At 38.5% G+C, this 25,486-nt stretch overlaps 1 protein-coding gene and 1 pseudogene across 1 annotated transcript; both read right to left on the minus strand.

Annotated features, from left to right (window-relative positions):
• Window positions 1-738: 738 nt before the first annotated feature.
• Window positions 739-1,680, minus strand: LOC100158065 (olfactory receptor 1J4-like). Its single transcript, XM_085019479.1, has one exon. It carries the CDS (start codon window positions 1,678-1,680, stop codon window positions 739-741), a length of 942 nt encoding a protein of 313 aa, XP_084875605.1.
• Window positions 1,681-15,324: 13,644 nt separating this feature from the next.
• On the minus strand, window positions 15,325-16,243 carry LOC146407241 (olfactory receptor 1J21-like; annotated as a pseudogene).
• Window positions 16,244-25,486: the final 9,243 nt, after the last annotated feature.

Below are 25,486 nucleotides of genomic sequence, written 5' to 3' on the forward strand. Positions count from 1 at the left end.
ATATCATATGATATCACTCATGTGTGTCATCAAAAAAAATAATGCAGACGAAATTAGGTACAAATCAGAAATAAACCTACAGATATAGAAAACAACTTATGGCTACTAAAGGGGAAATGGGAAGGGATAAATTAGGAGTTTGCAAGTAACACTACATACTGCTATATTTAAAATAGGTTACTAACAAGGACTAGTCATATAGCACAGGGAACTATAGTCAATATTTTGTAATAACATATAAGGTAAAAGATTCTGAGAAAACAATGCATATAATTGAATCACTTTGCTATAATTAAATCACTTAAAATTAACACAGCATTGTAAGTCAACTATATTTTGAATAAATAAAATTGTACAAAATCAGAAAACTAATGCCCAAGATAGATGACCAAAATAAAATGTAATATATATATATATATATACACTTCAAAAAAGCTGTAAAAATCCAAAGATAATAATAATACAACACATTGAAAAAAAATCTAAATACAAACACACACAAAGGATTTTGATGTTTTGAAGACTGCAAGTTGAAATTGTATTGTGAATAATGTCATATTTGGGGTTATGGAAGAATAAATGGATGAGATATGAATAAAGTGAAATATATTGATCTAATAACAATGACCATTTGAAGGACAGTTAGAAAAGTGCTAGAGACATGGGTGATCTACACACAACATTTTTAGGCATTTGTAACAAAGTCAGTGAGTAAATAAGAACATGGTTAAATTATCCTCACTTGGCTAAAATGTTACTGTTTCTGAAGAGAAGCCCCAAAGCCAATGTCATGTCTCTGTTTCTGAGGCTGTAGATGAAAGGGTTCAGCATGGGGGTGACCACTGTGTACATCACGGAAGCAATGATGTCCTTATCATGGGACTGGTCTGATGAGGAGGAAAAGTACACTGCCATAACTGTCCCATAGAAGAGAGACACCACAGAGAGGTGGGAGCCACAGGTGGACAAGGCTTTGCAGATCCCTTTAGTAGAGGGGACCCTCAGGATGGAGACCCCAATGCGGCCATAAGATATCAGGATGCCACTCAGTGGGAAAATGACAACTGCAGCCCCTACAGTGTATATGACCAGCTCATTGAGAGAGGTGTCTGAGCAGGACAGCTTGAGTAGGTTGGGGAGGCTACAGAAAAAATGGGGAATGATGTTGTCAGCACAGAAGGACCTCTGGGCCAGCAGGAGTGTGTGAAGAAGGCCACTGGAACAGGAGATAATCCAGCAGCCAGTCACCAGCAGGGCACAGAGTCCTTCTCTCATTATGCTGGTGTAGTGAAGAGGGTGGCAGATGGCAACATACCTGTCATAGGCCATCACTGCAAGGAGGAGATTATCAACACAACCAAAAAGTATATAAAAATACACCTGTGAGATGCACCCTGGATAAGAGATGGACAGTTTTTTTGTCTGCATGTTCTTCAGCATCTTAGGGATGGTGACCGATGAAAAGGACACATCTGTGAGGGCCAAGTGGCTCAGGAAGAAGTACATGGGGGTGTGGAGGCGAGGATCCAGCCTGATGAGCAGGATGATGAGCAGGTTCCCCAGCACTGTGGTCAGGTACATGCCTAGGAACAGGGCAAAGAACACACCCTGCTGCTCTGGCTGTATGGGAAGCCCCAGGAGGAGTAACTCAGACACATGGCTCTGGTTCTCCCTCCTCATGCTGCTTTTCTCACTGCTGGGAATTAATAATGCATGAAAATATTAATGTCTCTGAATTAATTGATTTTAGTAGTTAGATAAAAAATATGTATGTTTTACTTTGGAAAGTGGGAAACTTAACCTATTTCTCATATATTACCTTTACAGTGACACATAAGGGAATTAGAATAATTATCAAGGAGGGAAGTTTAAAGAGAGCATCCTTTTCTTGGTTCAATGACAAAATTGAATTTGTGCATCTGTGTTACTCTGCACTAGTGCATGGAAATGATATCTCAGCCTGGTTATTGCCCCAAGAATGTTTGGTGGTTTGCAGTCCAAATCATCAACCACTGCACAGAAACCTGTAGAAGATGTGACCTCACTGTTAAATTTCAAATGGTTTTCTTTTCTGTGGAAACGTTCATTTGTGCCTTATATTACAGCCCAGATATAAGTGATATCATATGGTTATTTTCTTTCTCTTTCTGGCTTACTTCACTCAGTATGAGAGTCTCCATTTCCATCCATGTTGCTGCAAATGGCATTATTTTGCACCTTTTTATGACTAACATCCCATTGTGTATATATACCACTTCTTCCTAATTCAATCATTTGTCAATGTGTAACAAGGCCACCATTCTGTACAGTAGAAAAAAAGTAATGTATAGGGACAATTAAAAAATAAAAAATAAAAATATGAAAAAAAAGTTAAAAAAATAAATTTCAGATGGGAGGCAGACTTTTCAAAGAACATAAAGTAGTTATTGTAATTGTTAAAGGACACTAATTGATATACATCCATTTTGTTGTTTCCACTTCAGAGAGGGTCCTTAAGAAACTCTGAATTGTGTTAACCCTTTCTCTCTACTGCAATGAAAGAGTGATTTAAAAAAATATATTCCTCTTTGAAAGGCCTAAACAATTTCCCCAGTTTAAAAACTCTCAAAGTATTCCGACTGATTTTAAGATGAAGTGTAACAGTGTTAACATGGCTTAAAGAAACTGAGCAATTTTTGTCTCTGCTGCATTTCCAATCTTTTCCTCCTCACTCCAACACACTGACTCTTGCTGATGTCTCCATTCCAACCTCCCTCAAAGAGTACACTTCCACTTGATGCCATTTAAACTCCTTCTGCTTTGGTGGCTGTGGGTTCCCTGAGGTCCCATGTCATGTCAGGAAAGCAAAGGCCAATCTGACTCCCAGAAAATATTTTATGAGAATTTATATATGACTTATTTTCTACTGTCAGCACAGAGAAGGATAAATGATAACAATGGCTCAAACTTACCTATACAAAATATATGTTTAATTCATTTCATTTTCTTCCTATGGAACATGATAATACCCCTCAACAAAAGTAAAGATGATTATCAAAAGATGTTAAACTAAGTGAGATTTTAGCTTTATCCCAAGTTTTCATGTCCCTATCAGGTGGTCCTGCCATTTAACACAACACTTGCAGGTTAGTTATAGGAAGCAGAAATAATAGACCTGGAAGATGTCCATATCCTCATGCCCAGAACCTGTGGATATTGTCGGCTACCTGGCAAGAGAGAATTAAGGTGCAGGTGCTCAAGGCTGCTTTATTAAGGCTGACTTTAATATGTGATTATCCTAGATTATCTGGGTGGACCTAATGTAATCAAAGGTGTTGTTAGATGTAGAAGAAGTAATCAAAAGCGTATGTCAGAGAGAGATTTTAAGATGTTATGCTCCTGTCAGAGAAGTTGGAGAAAAGGGACACAAACAATGAATGCAGGTGGCCTCAGGTAACCTCTAGAAGCTGGAAAAGGGACAGAGAAAATTCTCCTTCAGAGTCTTAAGAAGAAAAGCCAATGATCAGACTTCTGACATTCAGAACTATAAATAATAAATCTGTGGGGTGTAAAGCCAATAAATTTGTGGCAATTTGTTAGAGCAGCAATAAGAAATTGATATACCAGTAATGGTAAAATTTCATGTATATTAAAGTACTCTGATTATCTGGCACCAGTATTCAACAAAATCCCTGTGTCCTTCCCCAACTTCCATCCTTATACAACAAAAAGGTGGGGTTCACAGAGCTAACTCCTAGCTAACTAGTAAAGAAATAAGGATGCTCTCTCATTGGAAGTATTTGCCATTGATCACAAAGGTGACTCATAAACACCCTCTCTCCTATATTCAGTAGCTGGACTATGTCATGAACTAAAGCAAGTAAAATTCATCCTGAAGGAAATTGTTTCCCTATGTCTCTATTTTATCTCTTTTTTCTTTTTTCTCTCTTTCTGTTTCTCCCTTCATTTTGTCTTTATTTCTCTTATTTTCTCCTTCCTCCTCTCTCAGTTCTCATTCTCTCTGCCACTGCATCTTCATTCTTTGTCACTCCATGTCACTATACCTCCTCGCCACCCTATCATAGTTTGTCTGTCTTTCGTATTCTCTCTTCTCTTCCATGTCAAAATCAGCTTTCTGGAGTTCCCATTGTGGCTCAGTGGAAACAAATCTGACTAGTATCCATGAGGATGCATGTACAATCCCTGGTATAACCCAGAGGGTTAAGGATCCATCATTGTTGTGAGCTGTGTCAAAGGCAAGGAGCTACAGCTCTAATTGGAGTACTAGCCTGGGACCCTCCATATGCCACAGGAACATCCCTAAAAAAATCAGCTTTTTGATATTTCCACTTCTAGACCTAAATATGTCCATATGTTTCTGAGAAAACAATGTCCATTCCATCCCCAATACTGACCTTATTGCATGTATGTTCCAGTGTGTGGTGGGTAAATATGCCCCAAGAGTCTCTTTAAGGGACCTGAATATTAACTTCCAAGGTCACTGACATTTTTTGAGCATCAAAAAGTAAAGAAACAAGCTGAGACTCTCACTCCTATCTACCAACCCCAGACCTATGAACTGAGGAGTATAATAGCCAAGGAGAAAGCCCCAAGGGGCATGGAGACAAACTTCTAATTTCCAGTTCAAGACATCCTTCAGATCTGGATTAATTGCCCCATTTCCCCCTTGATTCCGCTAGCAAAATTGTCCCATGGGAGAGAGATTTGTGCTGGGGACCTTAGACAATGAGCCCATGGAGGAAGGACCTCAAGGATAATCAGTTTTCCTTCTGTTCCAAGCTCTGTTTCCCAGCCTTAAGCACCCTTTAGCTTATGATAAGCTCCAGAGAGTTTAAAAAAAATTACTAGCTCCAATGAGATCCAAATAGCCAAAGGACCAATTGGCTTGTGGGAATTAGGTAGAACAGTATCCCACTCCAAAGGCTCTTATTGGGCCATACCCACCAGGTAACCCAAAGGAAATGATCTCATGTTTATTCTCTTTAGTGATCACTATGAAATGTAAAGTGACAAGAGGCAGAGATAATTACTTTTTTTCTTTGGACAAACTTAGGCTTAGTTATATCAAACAAAAGAAATAAATAATTAAAATACATCAAATAAAAAGAGTTTCAAGGAAGGAGGAATAAAGGAGGGATGGAAAGAAGGAAGAAAAATAAAAGAAACATAAACCACAAAGAAAACAAACTTGCACATAGGGAAAAAGTTGTTGACACACACAATCCAGAAAAGTTGAGTTAAAATTTAAAAGTTTCAGTTTCTTTAAAATTGATCTTTCTAAGAAATGATCATTAATGTGGCACTAGTGATTCCTAGGATTGAGATATACAGGACAAAGAAGTATGTATAGCTGGAGATCCTCTTTGAGGTTTTATTTTGCCCTTTTGGATATCTGAGTTTAATAGATGGTAAGTAGAACAAAGCTTTATCTGGGTAGCTTCTTTCTAGCTGTGATGACCCTGTATTATTGCCACAATTTCATGTATATAAGAGCAGAAGGGATGGAGAGACTCTCAACTAAGACCTGTTGAAGTCCAACAACATTTTGACATAAGCCAGAGAATGAAGTCAACTGAATAGCGACCACTGGCAGTTTTGAAAAATCAAAGTGGACAAATGTGAGGTGTGCAGGATGCTAGTGTTTCCTCACTGGAATTAGCTTAATTTTCACAGGTAATGATTGTGTTAAATTTGTCCTTTGTCTATAGACTTGTTCTCCCTATCTTTCTTTCCCACTCTCCTATTGGTGTTTTCTTTGACTCCCAAATAAACTACTTATCCTTCATTCTTGGTTCAGGATTGGCTTCTGGAGGAATGCAAGTTAATCAATCTTCTATGACTTAGTGATTTTTATAATTGACTTTTTGTTAGGAAACAGAATTCCTATCTTCACTGTGATTCAGAAAGCATTTTTGAAATTGGATCTCTCTGTGCCTGATACTAATGGAATAAAAATTGAGGGATAAGGAGGCTGGCCAGATCCATATGAATCTGGGGGAAATCTGAGAAGGATCTTAAAACATAATATCTCCAGGTGTTGGAAAGCCTCCTGAGCAGTGGAGGAGCACGCAAGGGGTATGCCCCCTGACACACACCACACTCACACCCAGGCCTGCAGAGAGAGAAACGTTTGACTTCAGAAAACCCAGAAATATGCCTTTTAAATGTAAGCATATACATAATTGATGTCATTTTGAAAAGTACAACTTTATCTTGAGTGACTTGCAATTGAGGCCAGGAATGGAAAAATCATTTGTTTTGAAGATATTATGCTAATTTAAATTAGGGTCATCACAGCTACTTATGCCACTTATGTCAGGTGCTAGAATAGGCAAATTCATAGAAACAGAAAGTAGAGGTTATCAGGGTCTGTGGGAAGGGGTATGGAGAGTTAATTTTTAATGGGTACAGAGTTCTAGTTTGGAATGATGACCAGGTTCTGGTGATAGAAAGTGGTTATGATTGCACAATAATATGAATGTACTTCATGCCCCTGAATGTTTATAAATGAATAAAGTGGTAAATTTAAAAAAAAAATCAGGGATAAATCAGACAAAGACCTTGCTTTCTTCTCTATTTTCTCATGTATTTAGAAAGGCTGAGGGCCCATAGGTCAGTAGAATACAAACTGTTTGCTAGTGGCATAAGCATTTGCTTATTGGCTGCAAGTTAGTTTTAGGAGAGGGACTGTTTCCTGATGCTTCAGGAACTTGTCCTTTGATGGTTTCATGCCTTGATGTTCAGGATCCTATATGAGTGGATGGGTGTGAGAAACAGAGCAATCAGACAGAGCAATGGTGCCTGTTAGGGTCAGCCGCGTTCCTCAACACGAATTTTGCCAGCACATGTACTTCTCTTCCTGGACCATCTCTTTCCCATGAGATTTAGCCAGCATTCACAAAACTAACTAATATTTTCATTACTTATGAATAAAAACCATGATTAAAGAGAAAGACATGATTATATAATATTATTGTTGGGAATTTTTTAAAATATATAAATGTCTCTACTTCCAATAACAAAATAATTTCTTTAACATTTTAGACTGCATCATTCCAGGTTATCAGAAAACAATCTGATTTTTGAAAATAGTCATAAACATGCCTATATGCAAATTTTCTATTATGTCTTTCAAAAATAACATCTTAACCTTTTCATAAATATCATTTAACAGTGAGGTAATATTCTACAGGCTGTGTACCACAGTTACTTAACCCTTCCCTCATTGAGAGAAACTAAGCTGTAACTATTTATTTTCTTTTAAAATTATACCATAATGAGACATATCTCTAATTCTAATTTCAGAGAAAGTTTTTTTGCTGGCCTACAGTACTGTGCAAAGAGTAGAAACTGTCCTAGGTCCTATAGCCACACAGCAAAACTCCAGTGGCTCTTATTTGGTTACAGACTTTGGCACCTGAATCAGTTTACTTCTCTACAATTTCACTATCAAGTGGGGTGCCTGCAGCATCTGTATGAATGAACCCCTCAGCAATGTGGCATATTTATCCTCTGAGCTCATCTTCAGTCATTCAACCTCTATTGCACTTTAGCCATCTATTCCCATGGTTATATTAGGAAGACTGGATTTGCTTTACCTATTAAATTAAACTTTCAATATAACTTGTTCTCTCTTTCCCCTCTACTCATTCATTATATAGAATCTTTGGGTCCAAATTTCTATGCAGTCTCTGATCCCGTCCATTTTCCCCAAAATTTGTTATCCTCTCCACTACAGATCTCATGTTGTCTTACTCTCTTCCCTATTGCAAAAGACTTAACTCCAATGACCTTCTACCCCACACATCTAGCAAAGCTTCCACGTTGCATCAATCTGACTATTCACATTCTATGCTTCCTTACTTTCCATTTAGTCCTCTATTCACTGTAGTCTAGATTCTGGTCCCATCACTCACTGACATTGCTTCTGTTTACATCACCAAAAGTCTCCTTATTACCAAATTCAGTAGATAGTTTTCATCACTTAACCTTCCCTTCCCTTTCTCCCATGGTCCCATGTTTTTTATTTTCCTTCCATGTCTCTGTTTCTCTGATGCCCTTTGAGGATGCTCTTTCTCTGTCATTTCCTTAATTTTCAATGTTCTCTCTGGTCTGTGTTCAGCTCTGTTCACCTCCCTTTCTCTTTGTTATTTCCTCTTTGGTCTTTCTTTCTTTCTTTCTCTCTTTTCTTTTCTTTTCTTTTCTTTTCCTTTCCTTTCCTTTCCTTTCCTTTCCTTTCCTTTCTTTTCTTTTCTTTTCTTTTCTTTTTTTTCTTTTCTTTTCTTTTTTTCTTGCTTCCTTATTAGGGCCGCACCCATGACATATGGAGGTTCCCAGGCTAGGATTCCAATCAGAGCTATAGATGCTGGCCTACACCATGACCATAGCAATGAAGGATCCAAGCCACATTTGCAACCTCACCACAGCTCAGAGCAACACCTACACCTTAACCCAATGAGGCCAGGGATCAAACCCACATGCTTCCTATTCAGATTCATTTCTGCTGAGCCACGACAGAAACTCCTCTCTTTGTACTTTCTTTCCTCTGCTTTCTTTACCTCTTTTTCTTTCTCCATTCTTGCCCTCTTTTCTCAATATTCTTATTCATCTCATTTCTTTTTAAAATCTTACCCTCTTCTATATTGATGGGTCATTAATATCTATCTGCATCCAAAATATATTTACCTGCCTCCTGAATATCTTTTTGTGAATTATCCATAGGCACTTCATAATTGGTGTGTTAAAAACTTCTCAAATCTGTTTTTCCTTCTAGATCCCCTATTTCAGTAAATGGCACAAGCATACACTCAGCTGTGGAAGCCATAAATCTAGAGAGTTTTTTAGTGCCTTCATTTTCCATAGTCCCATCAATGTTGGCTCACTGCAAAACGACCACATCCTTTAAATTCTGATGCTGAAGGAGACCTAAATCCATAGAGTTCTCTCCAGTTCCACTGCCTCAGACAGACTTCCATAATCTCTTATCCAAGAAACTGTGAACAGTTCCAAACTGGTCTCCCTGCTACTGTCTTACATGCCATTCCTCCATCCTTGCCCTGCCTACATTCCCTCCCTCTACTGCAAACACCTGCTCATTATCCATTCTTTACTTATAGACATATGTTTTAACAAGACACTGTCATTCTTTGAGCAAATCCTTCTAGAGTTCTCCCTTTCCTTCAGGAAAAAGTGCAAATTGTTCAACATGGCTGTCAATATTATGCACTATTCATTCCTGCTAGTTTCTCTGGCCTCATCCTGAACTTCTTCCCCTGTTGAAATTATATTTTAGCCATTCTAATTTTCCTGATATTTGTTTCCTGATTTTGTCACCTTTTCTCTTGTCCATGTGTTTTCTTGTTCCTATATTTTTCTTCCTTCCTTCTCTCTCTACACTGCCCACATCAACTTTTACTCTTTGGATTATACTGAGTCTCTGCTTACTTATAACTTTCTGCAGCCTACCTTGCCAGACCCCTTAAATTTAGGTGTAACACCCATGCTCTGTTCTCACAGGACTCAGGCCTCACCTTTAGTACATCATTTGACACACCCTATTTTGTCTATTCTACTCACTAGATTGAGAAAACTTTTAGAGGAAAAAACTGTTTTCAAAGCTTTTCATTTTTAAAAAAGTATTGTTGAAGTAAATTGATTCACAAGGTTGTGATAATTTCTGCTGTACAAGAAAGTGATTCAGTTATACATAAACACACAACCATTCTCTTTCAAATTCTTTCCCCACATAGATTATCACAGAATATTGGGTAGAGTTTTCTGTGACATACTCCAGGTCCCCATTGGCCAGTCATTCCATACACCTCAGTGTGCATATGGCAGTCCCAAGAATCCAGTCCCTCTCTCCCCCCATACCCACCTGTTCCCTTTAGTAACCTGAAGTTGTCAAAGTCCGTGAATCTGTTTCTGTTCTGCAAATAAGTTCATTTGTATCCTTTTTTTTTTTTAGATTCCACATATAAGTCATATCACATGATGTTTGTCTTTCAATAACTTGATTTAGTATGATAAATTCTAGGTCCATCTATGTTGCTGCAAATGGCATTATTACATTCTGTTAAAAATGTGCTTTCCAAACTTTGCTCACAGCACCTCACAAAACTCTTGCCATATAGTAGTTGCAAAATAATTTTATGAAAATTTAAATAAACAATTTATTGGAATAGATAAAATGCTATCTTCCACACGATTCTATGTCTTTATTTTTTGCCAATCTGAATTGAAGCCTTCTAATATCCATTCTTAGGGTTAAAAAGTATACTTTGAACCCTGACTATGTGCCAACTATTATTATGTGCATTAACTAAAAAAATCCCTTTAGGCATTTGTATGTTTCTATAAGAAGAAGAAAATCTCTATTTCTGAGAAACAGAAGCCCATTTATTCTGAGATAAATGTTTTTATTCCCCAGGGATGAGTAGCAACTCTCCTCCCACATCTGGACTGGATTTAGAAGGAAGAGCTCCACAGGATAGAGTCCACTGCTGCAGGAGAGCCATTGTTATGCAGCAGAACAGGGCTTTAGATGTGAAGTTAATGCGTTTGCATTTGAAACCTCTCCTTTGCCCATTTTCCTTCAACCCCTCCTCTTTGCAACGGAATAGGAAAAATACTATCTACTGCAGGAAGGATTGGGGCATTAAATGAGCTTATTGACATGAACATTCTCTAAGTGAATCTGCAAATAATGAATCCTCATTTATATTCCCAAAGGAGATGACTATCTTTGGTATCTGTCAAAGGCACACCTCCATGGGGAATAGTTAAGGGAATTGCATTTATCACTCCCAAATTTTCCCTCAACAGAAATTTTTGACCTTGGTCATCTGGGTTCCCTTCTGTCTGGTAAAAATAAATACTATTGTTGTTGTCGTGGATCTTGTTTAAAAAATAGTGTACTACCTCCCGAATTCTGGGTTGAGTGTGTGGGTTCTCCCCATTCTAGGTCAAAGTCTTCTGGAGAGAAAATGAAAAATTTGCTTACATCCTGGAGCTGACAGTATTTGAATTGATCTCTCCTGAGCTAGGTAAGGGCAGGGCTTTTAGACTTTACTCAGCAGTGTGTGTGTGTGTGTGTGTGTGTGTGTGTGTGTGTGTGAGTGTGTATATGTTTCTGAGTGGTCTGTTGTGAAATCTTGCAGATAATTATATTTGTGCCTCATGATTTTTTATAATTTTGCTGTATCATCTCAAAAAAAAACTTATATAGGTATGATAAATTACAATTCTTTGGGATTTGTTCCTTCCCTTCTAAGAAGGTGTACTTTTACAATTTTGGTAGATGTCTGGTATGTATGTGAGCAGTGAGCAAAGCCTTCCAGGTTTAATAATGATAAGGATGATTATGATGTGTGGGTATCTGCACTGTTTTTCACAAAGTTATAAACACACCCTATATACAATTTTTGATTATGTTTCTTCATAAATGAATTCATAAGCTTCATGAATTCAGTTTATTAGGTACATGACATTACTTCCAATGGATATGTACCGTACTTGCCTTAACTTTCCACCTATTATTTCCTTTGAAAAACATTATCTATGCTTTTGTCCTTGGAGTCCTGAGAAATTCATTTTATGAGTATCTGTCTTATAAATCCAGTAGCTGGTCTCATAGTCTCTCTATTCATGTCTGATCATATGACTAAGGACAGAGGCAACACATCCACCAAGGCTTTGGAGAAATGACAGACCCCATCTTCTCTTGAATGAGGAGCATATATGCAGGTGTCCCTTTTCTGTCAAATGACACACGACAGGAGTCAAAATAGCATGGTGGTTAGAAGCATGGGTTCAAAATCTGATAAATATAGGATTGAATGACTTGTCCATCATTTTCATGATGAGGGCTGTATGGCAAATTTCTTATGCTCTTAGGTATTGGTTTTCAACAAGTTAAGCTAGAGAAATGCCTTTATTGTGGGGCTGTTAGGCTGATATAAAGTACATGTTACAGCAACTGGTCTATAGTAGTCACACAATAAACATGTGATTAATGAATGATTGTTGTAATAATATTGTTGTTTTTACTATTGATATTATGATCTATGCACATATCTTGAGATTATAATTTTTTACTCATCATTAAATTTCCTAGTTTAATTCCTGAAATTCTTGAATGCTCTCAGGCAGCATAGGTAATGAAGGTACATAATATAGTGGGAAGAATGTTATCTTTGAATCCAGGGAGACATAGATTCAAATCCCACAGCCACTACATCCTAGTGCTATAACATTAGGCAAGTTTTATCACTGCCTCCCAATGCTTTCACCTCAAAAATGAGGAGCAGATTGTCTATATTGCAAGATTTTGGGGAAGAAGTGAAAAGTATTTGAAAAGAACCTGGTGCAAACTAGGTACTAATTCAGATTTTATTAATGATAAATCCACATATCAGTCATTCAGCCAAATTGGAAAGATAGTACAATTGTTTTCAGTGTGTCTATGGCCCCTGCCCTTATTCTGCATGTAATTTCCAACCTCACTTTGACTGAAGTGGTCAAAGCCTGTGTTTGGCCAGCCAAACCTGGTCCCTAAATATTGAACTCTTCCCAGCTATTCTACCTCTGTGAGTTCCATAGGGCTCACTTTTCAAGGAATATTTACTTTTAAACCTAATCTATAGCTTGGACCTCAAATCTTGTTTTCTCTTGCTGAAAGAACACTGCAGCCCTTTGAAGGTGGTGTTTGGGTAGATATATGGAGGATTAATTGTTGATCTGAAAATCACACTACACAGGCAATAATTCTTCAAGTCCTTGCCCAAGAAAAATTGACCCAAATAATCTAAAGAATCTTAAGAAAGTTAGAGACAGTATCCCAGTTCTCATTTTCTATAATCCATAAAGATTTTGGGGTCATCCCTTAGGTCCAAGGTACTAGACTCTGCCAAGAAAGCCCCCCACCTTTAGGACTAAGTAGCAAACTATCTTTCACCTCTTTCTGGGGGATCAAATAGTAAAGAATTCATAGACATTCTAATCTGATATCTGGTTCCAACATTTTCAGGAGACAGATGGTTGCTTTGCTCTAGTCACTGAAAGTTACCCTTTGACAAGAATGTTCACCTACTGCATTGATTTCATTGATAACACACTCTTCCCTTCACTCTGATCAGAATGGAGGAACCAAGACTGGTGATACATTGTTGCCTTCTGAATCCAGTTGACAAAGTGATGGTGAGGTCAAGTCCTCATTACAACCAGTCTGTGTCTAGGCTCTATATTTTCCTTGACTGTTGTAGGGGGTTATTTTTGTGACAGTATATTATTTGTTGAAATCAAATTAGCTTTATAATAAGCTATGATAGGCTATGGTGTATCCCTAACTTCTCCTTTAAAAACATATAGAAATTTTGAGAAATATTTACTTGGATTATCAATTTTTACTAGTGATATTATGATCTATGCACATATCTTGAGATTATAATTTTTTACTCATCATTAAATTTCCTAGTTTATTTGCTGAAGCTATACAAGAGACCATGAAAAGATTAGAATTCCTTTTAAAAATTGCATTTGTCTCTTAGGTTGTGCTTTTTTGAACATGTTGTCATGCAACAAATAACATGGAACCCCAGGATAATTAGGGTTATACTTCCAAGACCTGATGAAAGTTTCTTAAAGAGGGTGTCATGAGGAATTGAACTGGATATGACATCTTTTATTTAATCAACAAATTTATGTTGTGTGTGCATTAGTCAGCTTTCATAGACATTGGGGTCTATAACAAATGAACAAATTAGAAATAATCATGGAATGTGGAAAGAAGCAGAGGATGCAGCCTTCAGTAGATCATTACACACAAAATTATGAAGGGCAAAAACATTTTGATGTTAAATAATTTGTCTTCCAGACAGAAAACTCAGGATGAAAATGCTTGTGTCCAAATCTCAATTTCTCTTCTTACCTCAGTGATTAAGAGACTGACTGCCACAGCTCTCTGGAAAGTAGAAAGAAAGACTAACTACCTAGCTCATGTTTTAAGACTTTGGCATTATTTACTACATGTATGCTATTAGAACAGTGCAGAAGGACAACATTTAATAATACTGTCAGTGTTATCATTTATAGAAACTGGCACCAGATTGAGGAAAATCCTACAACTTTTCTTCATGTATCCAGCAAAATACATAAAATAAATGTATGAAAATATGAATGAAGCCCTTCCCTAAATCAAAAGAACTTCTCCATTACGCTAGGCTACACTGATCACTTTTCTATCCCAAGATATCCCACATTTTCCCTTCAACATCCCTACTAGTCCCCTCAGCTGCCCTACCAGCACGAGGAGGGGGAACCAGATCAGTATGTATTAGTTCCTGTTCCTGGGGTTCCCCATCCAGCCAGAGCAGCAGGGTATGTTCTTTGCCCTGTTCCTGTGAATGTACCTGACCACAGTGCTGGGGAACCTGATTATCAGGCTAGACCCTCACCTCCACACCCTCATGTACTTCTTCTCTCAGTCACTTGGCCCTCAGGGATGTCTCCTTTTCTTTTCAATTACTTATTTTTGGTCTTTTTAGGGACACAACCATGTCATATGGAGTTTCCTGGGCCAGGGTCCAATTGGAGCTCTAGCCACTGGCCCACACCAGAGCCAGAACAACACAGGATCCAAGTTGAATCTGTGACCTACACCACAGCTCATGACAAAACCAGATCCTTAACCCACTGAGATATTTCAGGGATCAAACCTGTGTTCTCATGGATGCTAGCCAGTTTCTTTAATTGCTAAGCCACAACTGGAACTCTAAGACATGTTTCAATTAAATCTTAAAAGAAAGGGCTGAAAAAAATGTAACAGGAAGTTGCTTTCAAAATAAAATCACAGTAATACTAAAAAATGAATTATAAATAAAATTAAAACTAGATTTCTTCTTAACTCAAAAAATAAATTTCGAAGGTATTAGTGAATTAAACACAGAATAAAATCATGGGCCAAAGATATATTTTTGTTATCTTGAGAAGGGAAAAGTATTTCCTACATAAAAGCTGTAAATTATCCACACCCAGCCAAAAAAAACTGAAAGTTGTGATTACATGAAATTTTAATTATTTCTAGTACAAGGTATGCCAGAGAAAAAGGGGCAGGAAAATGTTTTGCAGGTGGTTTGTAAGAACTTCCTTTCTGCATAATGAACAAAAAATTAAAGAGAAGAAAACAGTGTCCAACTGAAACACAGACTGAAGAAAGTACTGCATCAAAATTCACTAAGAAACAGCTAATGAGAGAGGAAATGATGGAACAGGGATGGGGGTGGAATAGGTCTTACATGCAATTAATAAGAAAAGCAAGGTTCATCATTATGAAAGTGCTCTGCTGAGTATATTTACCAGAGCTCCTTTCATATCCTGATTTCTCAGACTGTAGATGAAAGGATTGAACATGGGCATGACCAGCATTTACAATATAGCCACAATAACATCATTGTCATTGGAGTTACTGGATGAGGGAAAAAAGTAGAGTCTGATAATTGTTCCATAGTACAGAAAGACCATGGAGAGGTGAAAGCCACAGGTAGACAGCTTTGCAGGAGGAGACCCTAAGGATTCTGGCCCCAATGTGCCCAAAAGAGACTAAGATGCATACGAATGGCAGGGCAATGACCATCACTCCTACAGTGAGGATGAACAGCTCATTGACTGTGGTATCTGAGCTGGACAGCTTAAGTAAGATGGAGAGATCACAGAAAAACTGGGGGAATGAGTTGTCTCCACAGAAAGAGAGACAAGCTAGGAGGACGGTGTGCAAAAGGGCACTGGCAGAGGATAGTGTCCAGGACATGATTACTAACAGGAGGCAAAGACTCTGACTCATAATCATGATATAGTGGAAGAGGTGACAGATGGCCATGTACCTGTCATAGGCCATTGAGGTGAGAAGAAAGCTGTCAAGACACCCAAACATTAAGAAAAAATACACCTGAAAATTGCACCCAGTGTGTGAGATGGAGTGACTCTGTGTCTGCATGCTCAGGAGCATCTTTGGAGCTGTGACTGATGAAAACAAGATGTCAGTGAAGGCCAGGTGACTGAGGAAGAAGTACATGAGGGTGTGTGGATGAGGGTCCAGCCTTATTAGCAGGATGATGAGCAGGTTCCCCAGCACCATGGTCAGGTACATGCCCAGGAACAGGGCAAAGGACACACCTTGCTACTCTGGACAGATGGGAAGCCCCAGGACGAGGAACTCAGAGATGCTGCTCTGTTTCTCCCTCCTCATGCTCCTCTCCTGTCTGCTGTGGAAGGATGGGAGTGGGAAATGTCAGAGACATTGAATTTTCACTTGTGGCCACCACACTAGGGTCTCTCACTTTCTAGTGGAGAAACAGAATAACTGCCTGCATTTCTTCTATCACATAGTGTTGCCAAAGTAAGTGACACACCCTCAACACTCAACATGATTCCTTTCAATAAAAAACAGTAAATTCCTTCTTCTTTTTTCTTTTCCTTTGTTTTATTTATTTGAGTGGGGCTGCACCTGTGGCATGTGGAAATTCCAAGCCTGGGGTCAAATCAGAGCTTCACATGCAGGGCTACACTGCTGCCATAATAATACCAGATCCTGGCCACATCTGTGAACTCCACCAGGGCTCATGGCAATGCCTGAGCACCAACCCACTAAGTGGGGCCAGGGATCAATCCTGCATCCTCCTGGATACTAGTTCAGTTAATTACCACTGAGCCACAATGGGAACTCCTTCTTTTTTCTTTTTAATCAACCATGTTTCTGGCACTAAGTCACTAGCTGGACATACAAGAATAAATACAACATACAGGATCCCTTCCTTCAGGATACTGACCCTCAAGGGCACACGTGACAAAGGACTGACTAACGGTGTGAACCTGAACCCAGATTCCCTGTGTTGTGATTTTGGTCCCACCTCTTTCTTGCTGCTGTAGGAATTGAGATGCTAAATCTCTCTTGGCCTCAAGTTGTGCCTCTATAACATGAAGAAGCCAATATCACACCTTCATTGAGTTAATAAAGAGGCTTCTAATTCGTCATGCATGAATGTCTATGAACACTGTCCTGCATCAAATAAACACCAAAAATTGCATAAATTATCTTTTATGAGAGGACCTATATCCCCAAAAAACCAATCTCAAGTTCATGAATTCAATAAAACAATATTATGTGGTGGTTTATAAAGGACCACAAAGCTTACCTAAAATTTATGTCAACCTACCTGAATTCTCACACACTCAATGTCAGTTTCTGAGCTCATTTCCTATCACTGGGGTTAGTTCCCTGGTGGGATTTATCTTAATGCAAGTTTATCTTCTTGCCAAGAAATAAATCTTATTCATAACTGTAAATCAACTATAATAGAAAAAATAATCATATATAAAAAAGAAATAAACATTATTTCCATCTATCTCTGTCTATATCTGGTACTCATGTTGTCCCTCTATAACTTGAAGATGCCAATATCACACATTCATAGATTTAACAAAAAGAATTCTAATTCAATATGCATTCATATCTAAGAATACTGCTGTGCATCACACAGACACCAAAAACTGTACTGATCATTTTTATGACAGGATAAATATCCAAAATAAACCAGTATCAAATTCAGGAAATTAAAAAAAGAGTATTATGAGCTGGTCACAATAAAGCACCAAAAATGTGACCTAAAATTTATGTTAACTTACCTGAGCTCTCACACTCTTCAAGTATGTTTCTGAGCTCATAACCTATCACTGGGGTAAGTTCCCCTCTGGATCATGTCTTAATGCACGTTTACATTCTTGCCAAGAAATAAAGCTTACTTCAGTTCATGCACCTCTGTCTATTTTGTCTATATCTAATCCTCCAAGTTGACTTGGCTCTGGCTATTCATTGACAAAAAGACAATTGAGATCTGAGATGAAGTTTGAGAGCTGAGGGATACTGAAGAATTGGGGTGTCTCTTAGAAGTCAGTGACCTGATTGACCAGCACTATTTCTGATTTTGATCTTCACACAGTTAATTAACACAATGGCAAATAAATAGACTTGTACATGATTGCCTCACTGAATATTTCAATAGTCTTAGGAGGAAGGTGCTATTAAAACTTCACTATTGGGAGTTCTCATTTTAGCTCAGTGGTTTAAGATCCCAAATAGTATACATGAGGATGCCAGCTCAATTCCTGACCTCACTGAGTGGGTTAAGGATCCAGCATTGCTGAGAGCTGTGATGTAGGTTGCAGAGAGGGCTTGGATTTGGCATAGCTGTGGCTGTGATTTACCATCACAGCTGCAACTCTGATTTGACAACATTTGTCAGGTGTGGACATAAAAAATAAAATTAAGAATTAAAAAAATAAAACTTCATTATGAACATACTCAGAAGGAGTATGAAAAGAACATGACCATCAAATGAGTAACAGCCGTAGTCACATTTCCTCACAAGCTTTTAAATATATATTGGAATCTTTGCTCCTATAACCATACTATTCCTCTCTTTATTTAGACAAAATAGGCAGGACATTGTGAAGAAGTATTTCAGGATTTGAAGGTGCCCACCTGCTCAGGTAACTGTCCACATTCATATTCATGCAGCCCTTTAGCCTGCCAATGGCTTCAATGTGCCTTTAATTTCATTGAATTGATCAACATTTATTTATTCTTGGGAAGTAAAGAACACAGTGTTTTTCCCCTGCTTTTTACAAACATGAGTAGTGAAATCACTTAAACAATCTCACGTAGATATCACATAGTAGAACCGGGACTCAAACATTGATTTTTCTGTTCATCTTATCACTAGAGAGAGAATCCACCAATTTCTTTCTATTGAGGGTATAGAGGCTAAAGTCAAATGCTAAAAGTGAAAACTTAAATGCTAAAATACGCCTGAGAGAGGAATATGACATTAACACTGTGTAAGAATCTGTCAGTAGATGCTTGTTCTGGACCAGGGACTTGTTCGAGGTTATTAACTGACTCAGTTCATGGGGCATAAGGAGGGACCAGCCACTTGACCCTCCTGCCAAGCACAGGCTTCTCACTGAAAGCTTCTGGATCAGTCTTATCCCAGGACCTCAGAGATCTCCTGAAAAAGAACCAGAGCTCCTAATGACACCCAGGAGCTGCAATGTGATCAGAAGGGAACAATACAGATGTGGTACTTTGATTCCATCAGCATTATGTGCAAAGAAGCGGCTGGGAAATTGCTCAATAGTGAAGAGTAGACAGTGTATGACCTAGGGGTGGAGCGTTGAGAAAGAGAGAGACTATGGATGGGCTTGATTTTCCTGTCTTCATACTAAATGTTGCCCCCTGCACAATAGAAAATAGAGAGTCAGGTGTCTGGGTCTTCATGAGGCTACAGTGTGCCATATGCCTATGAAGTGCTGAGCTTCTTAAGCACCTTACAAACAAGATCTTTCAGCAGTTAGCATGATACCTTTTACCAGCAGTGGATGCTGAGAATCACCATGGCCACAAACAAGGCTACCAAGCTATTAAGTGAGGAATGATAAAGATATGACTGTCAAAGTACGTGCTTCCAAAATGAGCCTTTCGTTACTAAATGGACTGCCCAAAATTGAAGCAGAGTGTCAAAAACTTTGGAGGAATCCAATCACAGAAAAATGGATGCCAACATCTCTGCAAAGTCAGTTTCCTGTGGAGCTGCCTGTGTGGACTCTGGTCTCAGACAGGTGGAGGTTAAAAAATGTGAGACAGTCACACACACACACACACACACACACACACACACACACACACACATATTTATATCTTCTGTGTGAAAGAAATCAATGTGTGAGTTTGATACACAAAGAACTCACACACCATCACAGACAAACACTAGTCAAGTGGAGATTTATAGATTACTCTGGCTTATACTCAAATATATAAGTACAGTCATGGTGTGAGTCAGCTTCACATAAATCTATGCAAAACACACAAACAAAATATCCATTTACAATACAGCTACACACTCAGAACTGTCAAGCATCCTAGACCAAAGGTGTTGTTGTCGCAAGTCCTTCATATTGGGATCACAAACAGTGCACAATGTCTTACACATGACATATAAGCAGCAGATGCAAGTAGAATAGGCACACACTGAGGAGATGTCCAGGATTCTCTGACCTCTGTATATCCTAGTGTGTGTCATCCAGTGTGTTTGTCAGTTATACATACAAACATAGACTTGTACAACATGCACACACACACACACACACACCCAAATACTCTACCTTCTCTGATGGTCACACACACATTAAACACAGACACACTTCCCTGAATATGGAGATTTCTGGGCTGCTTCTGAGTTATACCTGTGCTCTGAGTTCAAATACCTTCTGCTTCATTCTGTTACCTGAATCTTCACTTTCTGTCCAGAAGACCCAGTATCCAAAGAAAGAGAGCAAACTTTGGTGGCCTGAGGACCATACAGAGTCTCATGTCAGTTCCCCAGCTTCAAAATGATGCACAAGGAGATCTCCTTTTCTCCATCCAAAAGAGACACTGGAGGGAATCCACCCCATTCCTGACTAGAGAAGCAGTCCAATGGGGTAACTTCCCAACTCCCTCCTGGCCCCTTGGGAAGGAGGATGATTAGGGTCCAAAAAGGCTGAGCTGCACCTATTTTCACAGGAGAAAGTGTCCCTGATATCAGTGTTACCTTGGGCTCCTGGTAAAGTCTCTGATGAGAAGCAGGAGTTCGTCCATTGCCCGTGGCCTCTGCATCATAAGCAGAGCTTCTCCAAAGGGCAGTGTATGGCACAAGCAGTGCAAGTTCTTCTGTAGGTTCCCCAACACTGACACAGGTTTCATTAAAACACAAAGCCCCTTAAAATGTGCATGTCTTCCCACTTCACTGGAATGTGTTTTAGGGCACCGTCTATGCCTTGTGCAGGAGAAGGGGATTGCATATAAAACTCTGGAAAAAAGACTCTGGGTTCTTCCCCTGACAAAAAAGCATACTTGAGCAATTTTTTCAAGGTCACTGAGACTCAGTTTCTATAAAGTAGACATAATAAACATAGTCTTTTTTTTTTTTTTTTGTCTTTTTGCTATTTCTTTGGGCCACTCCCACGCCATATGGAGGTTCCCAGGCTAGGGGTCTAATCAGAGCTGTAGCCACTGGCCTACGCCAGAGCCATAGCAATGCGGGATCTGAGCAGCGTCTGCAACCTACACCACAGCTCTCGGCAACGCCAGATCCTTAACCCACTGAGCAAGGGCAGGGACCGAACCCGCAACCTCATGGTTCCTAGTCGGATTCGTTAACCACTGTGCCACGACGGGAACTCCAATAACCATAGTCTTTATGTGAGTTGGAAGGAAGGTTTAATGAGAACCTAATGAAAGCTTACTAAATGTTAAGTTTTATTGTCAATGTCTTTGTATCACTAGAGATCAGCAATGGCTCACAACAGGCAATTGTGACTGATAACTGTTGAAATCATCTGTTCATTGATTCACTCATTCATTTAAATAATCATGAAGGTTCACACTAATGTAATACTGATATATTCTCTAGAGACATAACAGAAATCCCGCTCTTAGAACACATATCCAAATAGGAGGTGGACCAGAAAAACATTATTAAAGCAAAATGAATGGCAGGTAAATGGTGATAAGTGCTGTGGAATGATGAGAATCATGCATGGAGCTAGGGAGACTCAAGAAGTTAAAAAAACACCCCAGTGCTACAGGATTCTTTTAAAAAGAGACCCAGACACCCCTTCAATCAAGTGGCTCCAGGTCTGTAAACTGGTTTCACTAGTACACCCCTATTGAACTGGCTGAAAAAAGACTGCTCCTCTCAGTGTCACTGAAGATATGATGGAACTGGAACACTCATACACTACTCATGGGAATACAAAAAAGGCTGAACAATTTTTTTTGTCTTTTTGCCATTTCTTGGGCCACTTCTGTGGCACACTGAAGTTCCCAAGCTTGGGGTCAATTGGGGCTGTAGATGCCAGCCTATGCCAGAGCCATAGCAAAGCAGGATCCGAGCCATGCTTTCAACCTGCACCATAGCTCATGGCAATGCCAGATCCCTAACCCACTGAGCAAGGCCAGGGATTGAACCTGCAACCTCATGGTTCCTAGTCAGATTCATTAACCAGTGAACCATGATGGGAACTCCTGAACAATTTTAAAAAGTTAAACAGACACCTAGCACATGACTATTTGTCCAAGGGAAAATAATGTATATAGTTATACATAGGTTTATACAAAAATGTTTATAAGAGATTTATTTAATAGACAGAAGGTGGAAACACCCCAAATGTTCATCAATTGACTTACTGTTAGTAATGCATGGACTTACTGTATAGCACAGGAAACTATACTCAATAGATTGCAATAACTTTTCATGGAAAAGAATCTGAGAAGAATATATGTATGTATGTGTGTGTGTGTATAACTGTATTACTTTGTTGTACATTTGAAACTAACATAATATTGTAAATATACTATAGTTTGACAAAAATGTCTAATGAAAAATTTAAAGATAAACAGAAACATTTAAAAAATTAAAAATAATTTAAAATTTTAAAATAATTAATTAAAAACATTTTTAAATGTGCATGGATTCAAAAGCCCTTGTATATCCATACAATGGAATACTATTCATCAACAAAAAGAAGAAAGTACTGGTACACATTACAACATGAATACATTTCAGAATACTTATGCTAAGTGAAAGAAGAGAGCAAGAAAAGAACACACACTGTATGATTCCATTGAAATAAGCTTCTAGGAAGTGCAAACTAATCCATGTGACAGAAATAGAATAATGGATCCCCTGAGGACAGATGGGAGGAGTACAGGGTGGACAGGAGTGTAGGCATCAGGGAAATTCATGATCTTGATGGCTTGTGGTGACAATTTCATGGGTGGTTACATAGGTCAAAACTGGTCAAATGGTACACTTTTCTTTACCTATTTTTTTTATTTTTATTTTTTTATTTTCCCACTGTACAGCAAGGGGATCAAGTTATCCTTACATGTATACATTACAATTACATTTTCCCCACCCTTTGTTCTGTTGCAACATGAGTATCTAGACAAAGTTCTCAATACTACTCAGCAGGATCTCCTTGTAAATCTATTCTAAGTTGTGAAATACTACAAAGCCACAGTCATCAAAACAGTGTAGTACTAGTATCAAAACAGACAGACAGACCCATGGAACAGAACAGAGAACCCGGAAATAAACCCTGACACCTATGGTCAATTAATCTTTGACAAGGGAGGCAAGAACATCAAATGGGAAAAAGAAAGTCTATTCAGCAAGCATTGCTGGGAAACCTGGACAGCTGCATGCAAAGCAATTAAACTAGAACACACCCCCACACCATGCACAAAAATAAACTCAAAATGGCTGAAAGACTTAAATATATGACAGGACACCATCAAACTCCTAGCAGAAAACATAGGCAAAACACTCTCTAACATCAACATCATGAATATTTTCTCAGAACATCTCTTTACCTATTTTAAAATTAAAGTATAGTTGATTTACAATATTGTGTCAACTTTTGCAGTTTAGCAAATTCGCACAGTGTTTACTCATAACATTTCTTAAATTTTTTCCATCATGGTCTATCCCAAGAGACTGGAAATAGTTCCCAGTGCTATACAGTAGGACCTCATTGCTTAACCATTCTAAATGTAAAATTTTCATCTACTATCCCCAAACTCCTCATCCAACCCACTCACCCTTCCCCATTCTTGGCAACCACAAGTCTCTTCTCTGTGTCTATGAGTCTGCTTCTCTTCTGTAGATAGGTTCATTTGTGCCATATTTTAGATTCCACATCTACGTGATATTATAGGATGTTTGTCCTTCTGATTTACTTCACTTAGTATGAGACTATCTAGTTGCATCATGTTGCTGCAAATGGCATTACTGCATTCTTTTCTATGGCTGAGTAGTATTCTATTCTCTATATGTATCACATCTTCTGTATCCATTCATCTCACGATGGACATCTAGGTTATTCCGAAATCTTGGCTATTGTGAACATTGCTGCTATGAACATAGTGGTGCATGTATCTTTTTGAATTGAAATTTTATCTGGATACATGCCTAGGAGTGGGATGGCTGAATATACAGTAGTTCTATATACATTTTCCTGAATCAACTGCTATACATTAGCTACATGAAGTTTATTGTATTTCATTTACACCTCCAAAAATCTGGGTTTTTTTTAAAGAAACAATAACAAAATCAAGTATGGCCATGTTATTCCTCTACTGAATCCCTTCCAGCAGATTTCCAAATCAGATTGAGAATGAAAAACTAAAATATAATGGTTAATATTTTTCTTTTTTTTTTCTTTTTTTTTTTTTTTTTTTTTGCTATTTAGGGCCACTACTGGGCATATGGAGATTTCCAGTATAGGGGTCAAATCAGAGCCACAATTGCTGGCCTACACCACAGCCACAGGAATGCTGGATTCAAGCTGTGTCTGTAACTTATACATCTCGCAGCAATGCCAGTACTTAACCCACTGAATGAGGCCATGTATCAAACCCACAACCTCATGGTTCCTACTCAGATTCATTTCCACTGTGCTATCACAGGAAATCCTATAATGGTTAATTTTATATGTCAACTTGAATAGGCTATAGAACCAAGATATTTGGTCAAACACATGTCTAGATGTTTCCATGAAGGTACCTTTATGGGTGAGATTAATATCAAAATCTGAACACTCTTACTAAAGCAGACTATCCTCCATAATGAGAGTGAGCCTCACCCAATCAGTTGAGGACCTTAAGAAAAGGATAACTTGATCCCCTTGCTATAGAGTGGGAAAAAAATAAATTATAAAAAAAAATGAGGAATAAAATAACTGGATGAAAAAAAAAAAAAGAAAAATAATTACCTCCCATGAAGAAGAGACATTTCTGTCATTTCTGTCAGCAGCCTGCCTTCAGACACAAACAGCAACTTTTCCCAGGTTTCCAGCCTTCCAACAAACCCTGCCAAATATACTTCCCAGATTCCACAAGTATATTAACTAATAGTTTACAATCTCTCAATCTCTCTCGCTCTTGCTCTATCATTTTTCTTCTCTTTTGGCCAACCTGTGGCATATGTAAATTCCTAGGCCAGGGCTCAGATCAGAGCCTTAGTAACAACCTACGCCACTGCTGTGGGAATTGCATTCTATAACACAATGCAGAGATGCCCCCAATCCCATAATGCCATGGTAGGTACACCATAAATCTTTCTTAAACACACACACCCTTTTGATTGCATCTCTCTAGAGAATCTTGACTAATACACCTCTACCATGACCTTAAGTGCCCTAACAATCTGGTCCTCTGATATCTCTGAAGTAATCACCCACCATCGCTCCCCCACTTAGTTCTGTCCAGGTACAGAGATTCCGTTAATGTCCCTGGGATAGGCCAGGTACCATCCCTCCTAAGAATATTCCTAGTTGCTGATCTCCATGCTTTTGCCCAGGCAGCCCCATGGCTCACTTCCCTGTCCTAACT

The sequence above is a fragment of the Sus scrofa genome, chromosome 1, assembly GCF_054392235.1.
Source record: "Sus scrofa isolate SSC_HxYL_T2T_F1_AM1 chromosome 1, Sscrofa_HxYL_maternal_Yorkshire_Landrace_v2.0, whole genome shotgun sequence".
NCBI classification, from domain to species: domain Eukaryota; kingdom Metazoa; phylum Chordata; class Mammalia; order Artiodactyla; family Suidae; genus Sus; species Sus scrofa.

Bases quoted from the DNA above. Each gene is read 5' to 3' on its own strand.
- LOC100158065 (XM_085019479.1), bottom strand. From the start codon at position 1,680: ATGAGGAGGGAGAACCAGAGCCATGTGTCTGAGTTACTCCTCCTGGGG.